The sequence below is a fragment of the Lutjanus erythropterus genome, chromosome 23 (assembly GCF_056507025.1).
Source record: "Lutjanus erythropterus isolate fLutEry1 chromosome 23, fLutEry1.hap2, whole genome shotgun sequence".
Classification (NCBI taxonomy): Eukaryota; Metazoa; Chordata; class Actinopteri; order Lutjaniformes; family Lutjanidae; genus Lutjanus; species Lutjanus erythropterus.
The window spans coordinates 2,157,552-2,176,795 of record NC_139339.1 but is presented as its reverse complement, the minus strand read 5'-3'; the positions used below and the strand labels follow the sequence as shown (position 1 = coordinate 2,176,795).

General features: G+C 38.2%; 3 protein-coding genes across 4 annotated transcripts; 2 read left to right on the top strand and 1 right to left on the bottom strand.

The window, feature by feature from the left end:
- Positions 1 to 1,027: 1,027 nt before the first annotated feature.
- On the top strand, positions 1,028 to 4,161 carry LOC146305271 (uncharacterized). Its single transcript, XM_084713064.1, has 7 exons — positions 1,028 to 1,036; positions 1,316 to 1,481; positions 2,267 to 2,509; positions 2,606 to 2,728; positions 2,964 to 3,053; positions 3,305 to 3,382; positions 3,654 to 4,161. Exons 1-7 carry the CDS (start codon positions 1,028 to 1,030, stop codon positions 3,740 to 3,742), a joined length of 798 nt encoding a protein of 265 aa, XP_084569190.1. The 3' UTR covers positions 3,743 to 4,161.
- Positions 4,162 to 5,956: 1,795 nt separating this feature from the next.
- Positions 5,957 to 12,259, bottom strand: LOC146305270 (uncharacterized). The gene is made up of 7 exons (XM_084713063.1): positions 12,014 to 12,259; positions 11,802 to 11,910; positions 10,223 to 10,564; positions 9,875 to 10,135; positions 9,125 to 9,241; positions 6,455 to 7,362; positions 5,957 to 5,968 (listed from the first exon to the last, which is right to left on the bottom strand). Exons 1-7 carry the CDS (start codon positions 12,020 to 12,022, stop codon positions 5,957 to 5,959), a joined length of 1,758 nt encoding a protein of 585 aa, XP_084569189.1. The 5' UTR covers positions 12,023 to 12,259.
- A 1,822-nt stretch (positions 12,260 to 14,081) lies between these two features.
- LOC146305269 (high affinity immunoglobulin gamma Fc receptor I-like) lies at positions 14,082 to 19,146 on the top strand. Of its 2 annotated transcripts, none has more exons than XM_084712795.1 (12): positions 14,082 to 14,128; positions 14,436 to 14,495; positions 15,210 to 15,455; positions 15,585 to 15,833; positions 15,976 to 16,221; positions 16,519 to 16,590; positions 17,014 to 17,133; positions 17,593 to 17,667; positions 17,822 to 17,896; positions 18,019 to 18,093; positions 18,378 to 18,475; positions 18,756 to 19,146. In XM_084712795.1, the coding sequence occupies exons 1-12, from the start codon at positions 14,098 to 14,100 to the stop codon at positions 18,780 to 18,782; spliced, it is 1,374 nt and encodes a 457-aa protein (XP_084568921.1). In that variant the 5' UTR covers positions 14,082 to 14,097; the 3' UTR covers positions 18,783 to 19,146. The 2 variants fall into 2 exon arrangements, with proteins under 2 accessions (XP_084568921.1, XP_084568919.1); XM_084712793.1 differs by having other exon boundaries at positions 17,587 to 17,667.
- The last annotated feature ends 98 nt before the right edge of the window (positions 19,147 to 19,244 follow it).

Sequence of the window (19,244 nt, the reverse complement as noted above, 5' to 3'; positions counted from 1 at the left end):
AGTAACTTAATAAAAAAAAAAACACAACATTTTCATAATATACATATATATATATATATATACATATTTTAAAAAAAAGATTGTAATAGCACATTTTTAATCCTATGTCAACGCAAAACATTTCATAAATTACATATATTTCTTGATTCCTGCAGAGCCTTCCTGAGCAGATCATGACATCACACTTAACCCTTAACATCCCTGAACATTTGTTGAATTTGTAGTCTTCTGTAGGCGGGACAGCTACGTGTGCATCCATGCTTGAGCATTTGCACATGTAGCCGTTGAACCAAGTCCCTCTTGGTCTTGACCTTCATCTGTTCCTCACATGGCGGCCTGCTGAGTTACTTCCGCCTCTTACAGATAAATAGTCACTAAAACGTGTTCCTGAAGAAACAGGCGATGCTGTAACGTTTGACGGTTCGATTGGACTTTTGTGAGCAGTGCGAGTGCAGACAACACTTTACTGAAAAATGAAGCGTGCATTTGTTTCGGTCCGACCTGCTGTCGCTCTACATTGACCTCTCGGGTGAATGTCGTATAGAGCACCACCTGTTTGTTTTGACAGACGGCCTGCGAGAAAATGGCAATTTTGATCCATTGCTGCTCAGATTCTGACGCCCAACAACACAGCAAGATGACATTTGAATATCTTCTGAATATTTTAGAGATGTTTTTTCCCAGTTTTCCTGGTTTGGCGGTCAGTTCCTGGGAAACCAGCTTCCCGGGATTTAACCCTAGTCTACAGGGAGTCAGCTGGGTGGGAACGGCCAGTCAACCCCCCTTGAGTGGGTGAGTGACACGACTGGGTCTCTGGCTCTACTTTTTGTATCAACTACAGAAATAACCTGCACAGGAAGAGGAAGTTCTCGCCTGCATACTTAAGCTGCAGTTCAGTCTGACGCTCTGACAATCAGCAGCGAGACGACATGGAGGTCACGTCTCACTGCATCAGATTATGTGAGTACTGCGTCTCTTAATTCTTCTTTTTCTCCCTTCAGTTTCATATATTCTTGCTCATCGAAGCATGGCTGATGTGGGTTCTTTGTGTTTATCAGTGTTGCTTGGATTCACTCTGCTGTATACTCAGAAAAGTGGTGAGTAACAAAGAGAAAATACTCTTTCTAACACTTTATCTGTCACATGGTGGAGGAACATGGATTTATTTTGATTAAGTTCTGCCTTTTATAGACTTAAGATAAATTTCCTCTCAGTTTCAGGTGCAGCTGTCCTTCGTATCTCTCCAAACAGACTGCAGTTCTTTGAATATGAATCTGTTACTTGTCATTGTGTGGGGACTGATGCTTCCATTCAGCTGAGAAGAAGAAATACTGAGGAACTTAAAGTTGCATGTGACAATAAGGTGACGCCAACAGGGTCCTCCTGCACTTTTGATCAAATCTATTCAGGAGACGGTGGAGAATACTGGTGTGAGACTAAAGGCGGTGAGAGAAGCAACAGTGTCAACATCACTGTGAGCGGTACGTTTATTCCATTTCTAGAACCAGTACAGATAAACTTTGAACTAGTTGTTACCTGATGTTTCTTATACTGTATGATACAGAGTCATGCAACATGAGCAGGGAAATATCCTCATTTTTCATGATCCTACAGGTTTCTTACACTGTTTTAAGGATTATGCAGTAAATTGTTTTCTTCATTATGTTGTTTTGAGAAACAAGGCAACTACAACACTGTCGTCATGTTAGGATCAACATTTTTGCAACATTAGGTTAAAAATGACATTTCATTGAAAACAATGAACAAGATATTGATGCACTTGCAACTATATATATTTATATATATATATGTAAGGAAGGTTTTAAAGGAAAGGGACATGCATTTTGTAAAATCTAACCAATTTTCTTTGATGAAGATTAGTTTATTGACAGATTTATGAATTCCACGTTTGACAGACAAATTATTCTTTCCCAAGAATTAAAAGTACAATTAATGCTCTTCCCTGGAACTTACCATTTGGACAATATGTGGACAATATCCATTGCTGCTTTGCAGATGAGACACTGCTATACATCACTTATTATTAAACACTACTGGTTATTTAATTTCTGGTTTATTTGTTCTGTCTCTTTCTGATTTTGTTGTCTTGCATTCTCTGCATGTTGCCACCTGACACTTCATTCTTATGTGTATTCTATATTCGTGCATCTATATTTTTGCATTATGCATTGTTTGTTCTTGTTGTTTCCACTGAGTGTTACATTGTGCATGAAACATATGTCAAACATTTAAATTTTTCATTCAGCTGGTTCTGTGATCTTGGACAGTCCTGTTCTTCCTGTGATGGAGGGAAGTTCTGTGACTCTGAACTGCAGACACAGGGCAAAGTCCACCAACTCTTTAGCTCAATTCTTCAAAGATGGCACCTCCGTGAAGAGCAGTCCTGCAGCACAGATGACCATCAACAATGTTTCCAAGTCCAGTGAAGGGTTCTACAAATGTTGTATTGATGGTGAAATGTCACCAGAAAGCTTCCTGGCTGTAAGAGGTGAGACATGGGTGATATTCTGCCATTTTCATGGCCTGGATGGAGGCAGTTGCGCCAGTTTCTTGTTGCATTTCTTTCTTTTTATTTTATTTACAGCTATTGCTGGAGTTGAAGAGCCCGTCTCCCATCATGCCCTCAGCCCGCTGTGGGTTGCTGTCACCATTTTGCTGGCGGCTCTGATTCTGCTGCTTGTGGGATTTCATTTCAGGAAGCACAGAGGTACAAAAAAGTTTCCTTGTTTTTTTTCAGCACTCTATTTGATTCTTATGTTTTTGTCTCCCGTCTTCCTCTCCATGTTTACTGCTGTTGTTTTGTCTGATGAGCCACGGTGACTAATATCAGTCATGCTGTCTATTTCCAAACAGAAATTTAAAATCATAAGAAAGTTTAAAGTAAATAAAAATATAAGACAAATTAATATCCCTTTAAAACCTTTTGTTTTTGTCTGCGTCAGTGTTTCAGCGTATCTGTCCATCAGTGGTGCTCTGCTTGTCCTCAAAGACACAAACAGCAGCAACACACTCAGAAGTGGACAATCAAATAGGTGAGTGGAAACTGTTCTCCAGATTTCTGCAAGTTGTTTTGATTGAGAAAAACTTGGAAAACTGCAACAAATTATGTCTGCCAGATTAACTAAAAGACCGGTTAATTAAGATGAAATTAAGACTAAATATTGTCTTAAAATATACATATACACATAAAAAGAAGGTTAATGTTTGTCTTTTTTGTCATCATTCTACTTTTGTGTATATTGAGGATTTCTGCATGTTTTAAAAAATGTGTTTCATGTTTCAGTCTCTAGAAATGACTCTGCAGACGATGCAAGCACTTTGACGTATGCAGTCGTCGTCACAAAACCAAGAAAGAGCAAAGGTTTACTTCACTTTATGTACATATATTTTTTATTTTCTTTAACCTAATGAAAGGAAAGCACAAAGCAGCAATCTAGTATCTTAAAATGGGTTAACCACTGAGAAAACTAGAACGATAAGAAGAGTTCATTGATGTCACTGTCCCTCATGTTGAAAGTGGCGGTTAAACTGTTGTTACCAGAAAAGATTACGACGTGCTGCACAGCAGGACCGATGTATGAATTATTTTTGAATCCGATCAGCGTCATATGTACACGGTGTTTTTGTTTTAGACACAGCAGGCGCTGCTCAAAACACCGGCCTCCATCTGAAGAGAAACCACAGAAGAAACCCACAGGTGGAAAGAGGTAAGAGCTGTTGACCTCTTTAGTCTGCAGATGTGAGTATTAATAATGTCTTTTAACTTCATCTGTCTGTTGTTCTCTTTCTGTTTTGGCTCTCAGACGAGGATGGGTCGGTTTACTCCACCTTAAATGTAAGTGAGACTTCACACGCTCAACATGGTGTGTATATTATTAAAATGAGTTTATTATAGTTGATGTATTTTCTATAAATGTGTCCACAGAAGGTATAAAGAAGATGAGAGAGTCTGTACTAACATGTGGAAGAGAAGAAGAAACAAATCATCATGACTGCTGAAGCTTGGTGTTGAATTATTTGTGTATTTTTGAAGTCATTTCATTTGAATTCATTGATCTTCATTACACCTGTCATATTTCAAAATGTTGCATTCATGTTTTCTGTTTACTCTGTAACAAAACATATGTAAAAAACTTTTGCAGAGTTATTAGTTGGGAAATATAGTTAAAGGCAGCGCAGGGTGCATTTATTAAGCCAGTAAAGCTTTTTTTTTTTTGCTTTTTTTTTTAAATATCTTCACAAACAGGCTTCAGACAGAAGAGATGCCTTCTGTCCAGTGTACAGGGACTACATGACGCTCGCTTTGTGATACTCAAAGCACCAAACTACATTTGCAAAATGCCATTTTCCAAAATTCCTGACTCGATTACTCAGGATAATCCACAGACTTTGTTGTGAGCAGTTTCATGTAGGAACTATTTTATGTCTGCAGTAGAATCTACCTGGAACTACTTTCTTTAAACTAGAAAGAAAATAGTTCCTACATGAAACTGCTCATAACAAAGTCTGTGGATTATCCTGAGTAACCAGGTCATGATTTTTTCGGAAAGAGAAACTGATTTTGTATTTTTCAAATGTATTTTTTGGTGCTTTGAGCACCACAGGTGCCATTTATGGTGTCTTTCATTTGTACTGCGAGGTCGGAATTTCCCAGTTGGAAAATTTGACTAGAACACCCACAGAGGTTGGATTTATGACTTGCAAAGTTAAATGAACCTCACCAAACCCCACCTCAAAATCCAAGATGGCTGCCACACATGTCAACAGTAGTGAAAGCTGTAGTAAATACTGTTTATTAACTCGTCTGTCGTTATTTGTGTCTCATTAAATCAGTTGTGCACACAAGTAACTTTCTGGTGGTTTTATTAGAACCCTTGAAAGGAGGAACAGTTCTGGACAGGACGTCAAGAACGGATTCTAGGTGGAACTTTTTACTGGTTGTTCTAGGTATAACCTGTTATTTTGGTTTCAAGGTAGAAATCTGAAAGGATTGAAGGTGGAACTTTTATAAAAGGTTCTAACAGAGACCAAAAAGGGTTCTTCTGTGGGACCAAAACTGAAGAACCCTTTATGGTTCTAGTTAACATCTTTATTTCTAATATAGAAGGATGAATTAGTTAATTAGTTTATTTTTTTGTGCCCAATTAATGATGGAGATCATCGTTATAAACAGTTATATGATTGCAGAAAATAATTTGGTTCTAATATAAGTAGAAAAGAGTGCAGAACAGACAGATTTTTTTATTTATTTAATAAATTTCATATAGATCAGATGATATTTAATTGAAAAATTAACTGGAAATAATCACCATAGTAACACAAAATATTAAAACCGATTAAAGGTAAAAGCTAATAAAAAACATTCAGAAATCTTAACATGATGCTGAAAAAAGAATAAAAAAAAAAATCTCTTCATTTTCAGTCCAGTTTGTTAGAACAGGAGTGTCAATACTTCCAGTGTACTAAGACCATAACAAATATAACAAGCAAAATTATAGCAAAAGAAAACACATAAGCACAATTAGCTTTTTTTAGTTTTAAATAATAATGTTTCAGTAATGATAATCAGTTCCTGCAGCTGGTTGGATTGTCAGAAAAATAAAACACAGATGTTTCTCCAACAACTCAAACCAGGCAGAAAATGTAAATATGTTCATTCATTCACAAATAAAAAGACATCTGACACAATATGTACATGAAATAAAGAACATATCAGATTTGTGAATTCATATCAGTCAAATATCATTACTACCATAATGTTAATTTTAAAAATGTTATATGAACTTTTTATATATCCTGGAATAAAAAAAATGTACAATTTATTTTTGATTTATTCTGTTTTTTTTTTCCGTCTAGTTTCTGAAATTTTCTCTCTTCTTGGTTTTCTCTTGCTGTTCTCTGTATTTTCTTCTGAATGTCTTTCTGCTCTCTCGGATCAGTCTTGGGTCTGAAGAGCACATCAGAATAATGAGAAAAAAGAAAGGAACAGGGTTTCTGTGGATGCAGGCGCTGCCACACACTTCTGGTGGGTCGTGGGTGATGATTGTGAGGGATTATTTTATTATGAGTCTGCAGAGTTTTTTGAAAAAAATTATCTGGACATTGATTTATCTTTCCTGTATGATTTGTGTCTTTCCCATCAGTCGTTCAAACATTACAACTGTTCTTTATTTCTGTAGGTTTTAAATTTCTTCGTACTCGTTTGTCAGCATCTCTTTTTCTGCTTTAAATTTCACTTCATGTTTCTTTTCACCATCAAGAACTAAACTGATGTTTCTTCACCTGACACACTGGCTGCAGTGTTTGACGTTGTGTTGTCATTACCGTCTGTCTGATCATCTGTTTTGCTATTTGTAGATGTTGTCTGTCCTTCAGTTTGCTTTGTGCTTGTTTCTGTATTTGCTGAATTTGGAGTTCCTGTTTGATTACTCACTGAGTTGTTCTTGTCTTCAGTTTGTTCCCCATTTCCTGTCTTGTGTATATCTTGTGTTTTTTCTCCTGATTCTGTTCCCTTCAAATCACTGTTTGACCCTCCTCCTGCTTGGAGATCATTTACTTGTATTCGTTCATCAGTTGAACTCTGATTTCCTGGTGTATTATTTGCAGGATTTTTTGTCTTGTCTTCGTCATTCTTGTCTGGACTCTGTACTTCTGTCTCTGTAGACTCAGATGTAGTGTTGTGTGTGTGTTCTGTAGGTGTTGTGTCTCCCCCTCCATCTTTATCGTCTCTGTCCTTCTCTTGTTGTCCTGCCCCCTCTGGTGGATTTGCAGTGACTTTGTTGTCTTTTACTAGGGGTTGATTTTCTTGTCCTCCTTGCTCTTTATTTCCATCCTTGTTAAGATCTGTATTTACTCCACTTCCTACCATGTCCTTCTGTTGTCCTCCATCGATCGTATCCTGACCTTTTGTTCCATTATTAATAGACTCTGTTCCCTCTTCTGTGTTCTTCTTTGGTTTGTCTTGGCTTGAATCTGGATCTGATGGATCTGGAGTTTGTGTTTCTTCACTAACTGGTTTTGTTGCCTCCTTGCTGTTGTCCATATTATTCATTGTTTTTATTCCTTCATCAGTTGGATTCTTACCTGCTGATTCATTATTTGTAGTTTGTGTTTGCTGTGTTTCTTTCTCTACTTCACGTGAAAGTCCTGTTTCCTCTTTTGAAGATTCAATGTTATTTTCTTCTTCCACTTTGGTCTCATTCTTTATTGCTTCTGTTTTTGCTGGTGGTTTCTCTCCATCTGTTCCTCCTTTCATCAGACTCTCCTGTTCTGACCCAGTACTGATAGAATTTTTATTGTGATTTCCTCCTTTTTCTTCATCTGTGTTGTAACTCCAGGCCTCTGTGTGCAGAAACAGTAAACAGTGTTAAATTTGAAAATTTAAAAATGGCAAAACAAAGATGATGAAAAAACTCAAATATCATCCATCTATCAGTGGTGTTGCACTATCCCCACCCATCAACAGGTGGCAGTAACAAATTAAGACGTACTGCAACAAAAAGGCAGGAAAGAATAAGACTGCAAACTAGTTAAAAAGAACAACGCAGGATTCAAAGTACTTCAAAAATGTACTTCACACATTTGTTTGGCTTTAAGGATACACAGTGTAAACTGGCTCAATGACCAGAACAGTCAGATATTAGTTGTCTTTTCTATAAAAGATACTCAAATCAAACATCTCCTGGTTGCAGATATGAATCTTTATGACCTTGTCTAAAGAAGCTGTAAAACAACAACTGACAGAAGGCAATCACTGCTGCCTTTGGAAGATGTGAAATGAATGAATTTATCTATATTTTTTTATTTTTAATTTTAGCACACTCTACAAAAGAAAAAAAATACTGTATATAATCTCCCAAAAAGGAGCAATGAAATAGGGTTTCTCTATGAACTGGCAAAAATAAGCAGAACAGTTTCAATATTCCTGGCCCCCCTGTTCAATAATCAAATCCTGATCCTACTGGACCCATAAGAGAAGCTTTTCACAGCTGACTGAAACTCAATGAATTTACTTTGTAAAACAATGTATAAGAACAATTACTTTTAAAACCAATACAGAAAAATTTGAATTGTCATTCAAATTGAAAAAGAGAGATGTTTGAACAAGATTGTTCCATTAGTCCAAGCTGGTCGCTAAACTGGCAAAATGAGTGGAACAGTAAGATATCCCTGGTCTCCTTAAGTAGATACTAACACTTTTTTTTAAAGGCATCACAGCAGCTGCTGCATTAGTTAGAGAAATAATTTTAGACTTTGACTGTGAACCTGGAAAGAACGTGATTTGCGAGATCAAGCTCATCGTTCTTTTAAAGGAGAAACTCATTTCTACACAAAATGACTAAGCTCTAGTTTTGCCTCATCTACTGATGTTTCTGTTGACATATTGATGTGTAGGTACGGTTTAATACTACACTATGGATGTCAGTCAGATGAGAAATTCAGCACACATTTAAATGTCTGTTTTGTGTTTTGGTTAGTGTATAATGACCTGGAAATAAGAATTTTATACACCAGACAAACCAAACACTATAAAATTGTCAATGGTGAGGAAGAATCAAGTTCATCCAGATTGGATTTAGTCCCAGCAAGGAGGATGTCAGTTTTTTTTACTGTTGAGTTTGAAAAAGATGTCTGAGAACCAAGATTTAATTTTTTGCAAGCGGTCAAAAAAGAAGGTGGGTGGGAGAGTACAGGTAGGCTTGGTGGAAATATAGAGCTGGATGTCGTCTGTGTAGTTATGAAATTGAGTGCCAAATTTCCTGAAGATCTGACCAAGGGGTAAACGGTAAATAATGAATAGCAGAACCCTGGAGAACGTTGCTAGAAACAGGAACAGACTGAGAACTAAAATTTTCAAGTTGCAGGAACTCAGTGTGGCAAGAGAGATGATAATTAAACCAGGTAAGAGAAGAATCAATGATGCCAACAGAAACTGATCTTTCCAACAAGATGTTATGTGAGACCAAATCTAAGGTACCACCAAGGTCAAAAAAGAACAGGAATGGTTAAGAGCTCAGAGTTGGCTGCCATCATAGTAACCAAACACAGGTTACAGACATGGATATGAAGGTTGTAACTAAAAAAAAAAAGTTTGCTGACTTACTGCATTTGTGTCTCCATTTCCACACACCAAAGACAGCTGCAAGAATTAACATGATGGCAACAAAGACACCAATGACGGCAGGAGCAGATGAACTGGATGAGTCAGTGAAGAAATCATCTGAAATGATACGACACAGAACAACATATTTATTTAAACTAGACCACAGCTGTGCATAGATAATACAGTTACATCATACATCAACCCTGTGTCTTTAATGTGTACAAATAACACAACTGTACACTTTAAAAAAGCAGTGCATACACCAAACCAAATCTCCACATTAATACATGAATTCAAAGACACCTTTCAATTACTAATTCAAAGAAAAACAAACAAGTGAGACAAAGTTAATGAGCTTCATAAAAGCAACAATCAGAAATATATAATGTATAATCTAGCAGTATACACAGTTTTAATCAGCACAAAACACCAATGAGACAGAATCAGATGGAAGACGCCACTTTAAGAAGGTGTGTTTTAACATGGGGTTTGAAGGTGGATAGAGAGTCAATATGCACAATATCTGGTGGCAAGTGTGGTCAAGTGGACAGCAAAAAAAGATATGAGAGGACAGGAAGGAATGTGAAAATGAACAAATTCAGAGGTTATAAGGCACCTTAAAGGTGTGAAGCATAATCTTGAAGTTGACACAGAACTTATAAGGAAACCAGTAAAGTTGCAGAGGAACAGAGGTAAAGCGTAAAGTTTGGTGATGTGTACACAGATTTAATGAGACTTAGTTGAAACAACCTGGAACATAGACGTGTGTCTCTTTGCTCTGGCTCGTGCTCTTCTCTTGGACTCTACAGATGAAGTTGTTTCTGTGTCCTTTCTCCACAGTCACTCTGCTGCTGACAGTATAGAGACCATCAGGACCTCTGACTGTCTCTGTAGGTCCAGCAGAGAGGACGTGTCCCTCACCGTCCAGCCAAAACATCTCAGGATCTGGATACTGGCCTGTATATTTACATTCTAGCACTCCAGTACTGACTTTGGAAATCTTGATCACGTCTGACAATGAGAAAGAGAAAAGCCAGATGATACTTAATTATACAACATATATAATGAAAAACATATTCTACATGTATGTCGACTTACCAACAACAAGCTGAATCCTAGAATCTGTATCTAAATCTGGAGCAAAGCATCTGTATGTTCCTTCATCAGAGGGTTTCACGTTGGAGAGTGTCAGTGACAGGTCTCCCTGTTCCAGTCCATCGATGGACACTGACGTTCTTCCTCGGTAGGATGGGTTTTGATCAACCAGACGGTCTTCACCTGAACGCCTCATATGGACAAATCTGGGCTGCAGATCGGGCCTCGACCACTCCACCATCACGCTGACAGCATCCTTTGCAGTTTTCACGTGGCAGGGCAAAGTGATGTCACCACCAACCACTGCCACGAGTGGCTGAGGTTGACCAATCTGCTGAGAACGTCCTGAGGAAGAAACGTCTGGTTTTTAGAATTTATAAACACTCAAAACATTCCTGCCAAAAACCCCGAAAGCACCACATTATTTTTCTCTGCTTTGATTAGATATAATCTAAAGTACTACCATATTTGAAAAGGACACCAGCAGCACCCATGATAAGTTCAATAAACTCTGCACAGCGACACAGAGTTAATGATTAGCTTGTCCACACCCTTCTCACTCAAAAATACAACTCAGACGTTATCTCGGTCAGTGTGTTATCTAACTGACCTTCCACAGTCAAACAAGCCATATCAGTCAAATAAATGTTTTCACTTTCATTTTCACCACTGAGCTGATCTGGACAGTGAGACTGTGGCGACCTCTGCTGCAGCCGACCTGCAACAGCTGACATCATGTCTGCTCTCAAGACAAATATCTGTCTGTGCCACTAAAATAACAACAGCACATCTTTAATGTGATAAATGATCATAAGAAGCAGCAACCTGGTGGGTTTCGTCTCCAGAAAGTCTAAATGTCGTGCTCATATCCATATTCATCCAAATACAAAATGGAAACATTAGGATAGTTTTCTGTAATTCCCATGTTTATAATGCACTATAACACCCATTCTTGAAAACTGGGACAAACCTGTATTTTTGATTTTTACTCTTCAGTGCTCTTCTCTTATGCTGGAAAATATATTTTAAAAGATCACACCTGCCAGCTTCATCATGACGGAGCTGATGACTTACTGATTTGACAAGTTATATTATTTTCATTCCACAGCAGTCGCAGTGTGCAGCCATTTTTTAAAAATTTGTTAAGAGCTGTCTCAGTATATATTTTTATGCCATAACTCTCATTTAGCTTTGATTTAGAAGGGCTACAAAGTTGGCGTGTTATCCGTGAGACACATCTGATAGAAATATTATTTCATGAATTTGTTGAAAAAAAGAAAGTTTACCAGTGCTTGAGCTGTATTCCCACTTAAATGACGTATATACAGCTCTGGAAAAAATTAAGAGACCACTGCAAAATGATCATTTTCTCTGTCCAAACCCTCTGTACAACACCTTACAACCTACAACAGGTTGAAGTTAGAGGCAGATTTGTATTGGACTCCATTGTACAGAGAGGTGTTTCTAATCTTTTCTTAAAGATATTTATCAAAGACACGAGGTAATGCAGACTATAACATCTGAATTCCACTGTAAATTCTGTAATAATGGACCGACAGCATCATATTTATGTATACGTTACCTCCGTGAGTTAGGAGAAGGGTGGCAACAGCGTAATGGAAAATCAAAGCGGTGAACAGTTGAGGTTTAAGGGACAGTCTGGTGTCCATCTGGTGAGACATCATGGAGTGCTGAAGATTTAAATAAGCCACAAAATAAATATAAGTAACATTTTATTTTGAATTAAAAATCGTATCATAGCAGGAAAAGTTTAATTTTCAAATCATTTCTTACCTTTTGCATGTTTTCTCAGTCGGCAAGCGGCAAAGAGTCAAAGTCCATAAAGCAAACAAATATACTGCGCCTGCAGTCTTATCTCTGCAGTCCCAGTGTTCAGCCTATGAGATTCAAGTCTGACCTGCTGTACGAAGTGCTGGTGCACTTAACTATTAATAGTTTACTATACCCAGACTCACAAGTGTTCAGGAAATCCCTGAAATTAGAAAAGCCTCTAAAACACTATTTCATCCAATAAATTAGATTTCTATGAATATACACAAAAGCAACAGATCACCCATCATATTTAACCTGCTTAAGTTAAACTGAGTGTCGACTGCTGGAGGCTTCAGCTGTTTTTATTGTCTTTGTTAATGTGCTACATAAAAATTCTAGGCTGAACTTTGATCCAGTTGCCAGGTAATATAATCACCACCATTATAAAATACTACAGCATCCAAAGCCAATGACCACAGTTTCTTTATTGTTTTGGAAACCTGACAGAAAGCCTGAGGTAGATGATGACGTGTCTGCAGGGGGCAGAAGAGGACTTCTTATTCATGAGCAAGAGCACGACCATCAATGTCAGACCAGTGGAGTTCAGCAAAAGTTCAAACTCTTTCTTCTTTTCCCTAAATCCCCTTCTCTCCCTGGACTATCCACATTATCAAATCATCCAGAGGCAGGCAGGGTCCACATTATCTGGACAAGTTTGGATTCCCATGTTATTTTGTTTTTTCCCACTTGATGAATCCTCCGACTCTTCCTCCAGTGCAATCATCCAATCAAATTGCAGATTTTCCAGTACTTCAGAACAAAATGCAATATGTGCAAATGATTCCTTCATTCATTCATTCATTCACTCATTGCCCATGAACTCAGTTGGGTGAATTCTGTGAGCACTGGAGATGGCAGTAATAGTCAGGTGACCTTTGTCATCATCATCAGGTAACCTTTGTTGTCATGCTGTACTTTGTTGTGGTTAACTTTTTGAAACAGTCAGTTTGGTTAGGTTTAGGGAAACTGCGGTTTGGGTTAAAATAAGTATGTTAGTTACAATTAGTTTAATCTGACCCACCGGATGTACCCTGTGTCACAGTTCTGCAGGCCCAGTTTCCCTCCTCTCACTCTGCCTTTGTAAATTTCCACTCTCCCTGCTTCTGTTCCACTCTACCTGTCAGCCACTCCCACCTCATCAGCCCAACTCTGCCCACCTGCAAGCTCAGCTGCAGCTCATCCCCAATCAGCCCCCAATAATACCTTCTGCCCACACTTGCCTGTGCTTCATTAAAGATCATTACCAACTGTCCCAGTTTTCCAGAGTGCTGTTTTTGGTTTCCTAAGAACACCTGTTACAGTATGAGTGTATAAGCCTGCAGCTGGACGACTTGTTTCAGTCAGCATCAGTATCTGAGATATCAACCTCCTTGCTGAAAATGGCAAATTAACTTCTGTGTCCCTAACTGTATAAAACAAACAGAAGCTAACAGCTTTTTCTTTTGCAGTGATGTAGTCATTTTTGCCTCCCTAAATGCAAATGTTCTACTAAAACAAGTTCCTCGCAGGCACTATTTTGTAGCAGCACCATCACTGCATCCTGCGCTCGGCCTGGTTATGCGACATTATGCTGAGTTACATGCATGAGTGAGTTATGCAAGTTAAGTTACATACCTCAGTTAAACTAAGTGTTGAAAAGCAAAAGAAAGGTACAATACACTAACAGCACATTAATGAGTGTGTACCTCTCATGGTGGGGGTCACAGGTGTCAAACCAACTATATCAAAGGGCACATGACTGACGGACAGTTAGATGCTCAGCTGATCACCTGTCTCCATTTGGGCTCTAAAAATACCCAATGACAAAGCCAAGTTAAAGCTGCAGAAACTGAAGTCTAACACAAACTACCGATGATTTGTTACAGACCTTTTGCTTGAATCTAAGAGCTATTATTTACTGTACTAGAGTTCACCTGACAGAAGTGTGTAACACTCGAACTACAGCTGGCGTACCACAGGAAATCATCTGCACAGGAAGAGGAGGTCCCTAACTGTATTTAGCTTTGAGTTAGTCTGACACTCAGTCAGTCAGTCAGCAAGACAACATGGAGGTTACAGCTCGCTGCAGCAGACTGTGTGAGTACTAATTTTGTCTTTTTCAACATTTCCTGCTTCTCTGTGAGAACAAAGTTATAGAATAAAAAGAAAAAACATGACAACATAACTTTTCAAAAAATCAGAGAGAAAGAGCAACACTTCCAGACAATAGATCAAATCTTTGCACTTTTAACTTGTTATAATTGGCATTTTATGTGTTTTGCAGCTGCTCACTAGTAACATTTAGTTTATAAGATGTTTTAATTTAGAGAAGTAGGTTATGAAAAATAAATTCTGCATAGACTGTAAGCATTTATATACACAGTTCTACTGTTTGTCTCTACAGTGATTAATGGATTGATGCTACTGGTTGCACATGTTCAGCAAAGTTATTCTCAGACATCTGGTAAGTCAGTTACTAAACTATTTTATTTACTATTGAGTGTTTTAATCTACATCAATGCATCATATTCTTAAAGATCATTATCTTTGTAGGGTCACTGTCCCAAATTACAAGCTGGTTTTAGAAAGGAAAAGTGTGAAAATTTGTAATCTGAAAAGTAACTTGTAACTAAAGTTGTCAGAAATATATAGTGGAGTAAAGTAAAGAGCATAAAATGGAAAAGGGCATCATCAGCGTAGCCGTATTGATGGATGGCGGGACTCTGGAGTCATTCTGGGTAAAAAAAAAAAAAGTATTGCTGCCCAGCAGGAGAGATACTTCCTGGTGCATTGCTTGCAAGACAGATTACAACCCAACTATTTAGCTGTTTAGAGTCCGCTCACTGTTCCTATGTTCAAAATAGCGAGTAGACGTGACAGAGCTGTTGTTATCAGAGCTCAGTGGCTTTGCTGCTCCTCGCCTGAGGCTGCGTGGGCTCTAACTGATGTAGCAAGTCGCTTCTTGAGACATATTTATGCATTTCCCTGCAATGGTTGCAACATCAATCTTGCCATTAGCTTGTCTTTTCAGGTTTCTTGTTTTACCTTTTGTCTTATCAGTGTTTTGCAATATTCATATTATTTCTATTATTATATTTATTGATTTGCTACTTTATCATAGCTTGCATCCTGTTCTCCAAGCTCTTAATGTGTGTTGTTTTCTGTTTCTCATTGTCAGGTGCAGCTCTGCGAATCGTTCCGAACCACCTGCAGGTCTTTGAATATGGGAGTGTCTCGTTCAGCTGTGAGGGGTTTAACGTCTCGGCTGGATGGAAAGTCAGGAACGTCAATGAACACCTCAAAGACTGTTCAGATGACACAGTGACCTGCATCATTGACCGTGCCTTTCTGTCAGACAGCAGAGAATACTGGTGTGAAAGTGAAGGAGGAGAGAGAAGCAACACTGTCAGCATCACTGTCACTGGTAGGTTGACTGTATAGATTTCAGCACTAAAATCACAATATATCAATGGCTGAAATATAACCTCAGGTCACTCATTCTTTCCATTGTTTATTGCCTTTCTGCTACTCAACATTTTGTAATGTTGTTCAGATGGTTCTGTGCTCCTGGAGAGTCCCGTCCTTCCTGTGATGGAGGGGGACGCTGTGACTCTGCGCTGTAGAAACAAGATGACCACCAACGGCACAGCAGGTTTCCATAAAGATGGCCGCCTCATTGAGACCAGTTCCACTGGAAAGATGACCATTGAAAGTATTTCCAAGTCTGATGAAGGACTCTACAAGTGTAACATCTCTGGAGCTGGAGAATCCCCAGAGAGCAGACTGACTGTTAGAGGAAAAGGTCATTTAATATTTTTAATAGTTTTTTTTTAAGTTAAAGGGGTTAGTTAGAAATATGTATAAGTCCTAATACATACAGTTCATTTGGATGGAAATGGCTCCTGATTATGTGTTATTATTAAATTTGTATATTTCTTCTTCAGGTAATAATGTGATCCTGGAGATTCCTGATCTTCCTGTGATGGAGGGACATGCTGTGACTCTGCGCTGTAGAAAGCAGGAAGCGTCCTCTGACCTCAGAGCTGACTTCTATAAAGATGGCCGTCTTATCTGGAACAGCACTACAGGAGAGATGATCATCCACAGAGTTACCAAGTCTCATGAAGGAGTCTACAAGTGCAGCATCCCGAGAGCTGGAGAATCACCGGAGAGACGGCTGTCCATCAAAGGTGAGAACCCTCAGAAACCCTAACAAAAATTATATTGTTTGCATGTACAGAACCTTGTGTACCAATTCAAGTTCTGAATTATTATACTGAATTTAAGGGTTAATTACCTCCTGCATACAGTATTTTCATTTGTAAATATTTGTTGTGGTCCCCTTGAAAACGAGATGATCTCAATGGGTTTATCCTGCGATAATAAACCAATTTCATGTGTACGCTTTCTGCAAGAAGGGTAAGTTAGCACATGCCAATGTAATGAAGCAAAACACTGAATTCACAGAACTTTATTTTGAATTCTAGAGGAGATCCCCAAGCATAATGGCTCAGTGAAACAAAGTGAGGACTCAAAAGCAGAAAGCACAGACAGAAAAGGTAAGGTTCTAGGTCGCTGAGCATAACAGTGTTGAGCAAAAGGTGAGCAGGCAACCAAAAACCAGAGGAGTATAACCCGTTGATTCCACTGGGCATGACTGCAAGTCCCATCAACAGTGTTTCAACATTTTGCCCACCTGATTATGTCAGTTAGTTAGTTGTCAGAAATAAAACTTAACAAACAACTTAAACCATTAACTGATCACCAAAAATACCTGCTGATTCATTTGCACAGTTGTGAATGTTTCAGCTGTAGTGATGGCTGGTGCAAAGACGTGTAGTGTTCACCTCAGCAGGTGCTCCTCCCCTCCCTTGCATAAGACATACCTGCAATGCACACAATATTTTATTGACTTTTTTAATCTTCTGCATTACCAAAACACAGCCTTTTATTAAAGCAAATATTTCCTGTCATATTTCCAGCGTCTCACAAAGTGATTCGTTTTTCCTACCATCACTACGTCCTGCTGTGGCTGCTCATCTCTGTCGTGTTGGTTCTGCAGCTGCTGGTGTTGGGACTTCTTTCCTGGAAGAAACGACTAGGTACTAAAATTATACATAGTGCAAACTTATGAATATCATTTGTGTTCAGTTTTGACACTTGTAGAAACAATATCATAAACAACAAGATGAAATGAAAATACATATTTTCCACCAGGGCTGCATGATTTGCAATAAATGTCATGTTGTGAGTATTTTGACTGAAATGTGATGTGATTAGTGGATATGATCAGTTTTTCATTACAATTTTCATGTTCACTGAAAAAAAAACTTAAAATTGTGATGAAGTCATAATTATTTAGGTCTGTAGCAAACAAACATGTTTTCTTTTATCTGGAGAACAAGTTTTTTTAGGCCAGGTCACCTCATTATAAAGCTGTTTCCTTTCTGTGATTTGGATGTTGCACTTGGCCATATTGCAGTTTTATTGCAGTTGTGATAAATTGTGCTGCTTTCCACTAGTTGATTTGAAGGCTAAATAAACTTTTTGTTAAGTTTCAGTCTTACTTGAGGCAAAGATGAATGATCCAAACGATGAAATGCAAGATCTCATCAGAAAAGACAAGAAAACGAAAGGTAATTCAATGCACTTTCTAAAATACACCTTTATCTGCATTCAAAGTTCAACAGCAGTAACAGCAGTATAGATGCACAGACTTCAGGGTTGCAGTCAGAAATGTCTGAGAACCTTTGTTTTTACAAATTCACATCATCTAAATACGTCATTCAGACGCTGCAGACGCTGCTGAGAAGTTGAGCCTCTGTCTCGAGACAAACCACAGCACAAAGCCACCGACTGAAAAAGGTAAGATGGGCCCCTCAGCGCCTTCAGTTTGCAGTCCTCCACAGCTCAGGACCAAAGCAGCATTATGAAACAAGGTCAAAAGCAACTAAAGGGTTTAATGTTATGTTGTGTGTCTATTTCAGATCAGGAGGAACCTGTGCCTCAGTCTTTTCACTCCACTTTCATGGTTGGTGACGCTGATCCAGGTCTCCAAAATGGTGAGTGACTGAAACAAGATTGTCCCAACCAAAGACAGCACAACATTCACCATTTGTTTAAGTGTAAAATTTGACACAGTCATGAAATGATGAACGCCTTTTCCCAGTAGCAAGACAGGAAATAGCGCAGCTTATTATCCACAGATATTTTAAAGAAGAGGTGAGGATGATTGTTTGTGTCTCTCTACTACCAGCTTAAACTTTGTTTAGGGGCAGGTTGAAAAAAAAGACCAAAAAACAATCCTAACACAAAGCTGAGATGTCATTTATTTCCACATTTCCAGAGTCAGAAACCTCCAGCTTCCCGGTGACAGCAGCTCCTCCAGAGCCTACAGACTTACCTTTACCAGATCTGGAACCTGAATATGCTGCCGTTCATGAGGTAATACATCTTTTTTCATATATCTTTAATGGATACTTGGTGTTATATTGTCATGAGATCTTTATATTACAGACACATCAGAACAGGAAAGCCAAAGAAGAAAAAAAAAAGAGAACTGCTGTAGATGACCAGCTGTGATGTTGCATTGCACCAACCTACATTATTAACTGTACACAGTATTCTTTAACCACCAGATGCCAGAAACTGCAGCATTAATATCCTTGGTTTAGTTACTAAAATATTGCCTTGTGCATGAACATCTTCTTCCTGTGTCTTACAGATCCTAGAGGAAGACACACCTTACTGAAGGACAAGCTTCCATCATGCTAACAATTAAGTTGTTGCAGTAACTGATGATTTTCAAACAGCTGTGCTTGGGTCAGGGTTAGGGTTACTTTAGTTAGCAGTGTGCAACTGAGTTCAGTATTTCACTATTATAATTTAACAGGGGTACTGTATGTTTTGGTCCTTTTGTTTATATTTCTTTTTTGTCTTAAATGTCTCATGTAGCATGACATCAAATCTTTGTCATTTTATTTCTATCCATCTGGTTGTCTTCCTCATCACTTTTTTTTTCTGTCACTTCACTAAAAATTAGTGTTTCTCTGCATTAAGTTTATAGTCTGTCACTTCAAAATACTGTTTTAGTATGTTTATGTGAATAACTGATACATCCATTTGATTACTTGTGTATTTTATCTTAAACACTTGTATTAAAGTTTAATGATGAGTTTCCTCTCTTCTTTCTGTCTCTCAATAAAAGGCTTTT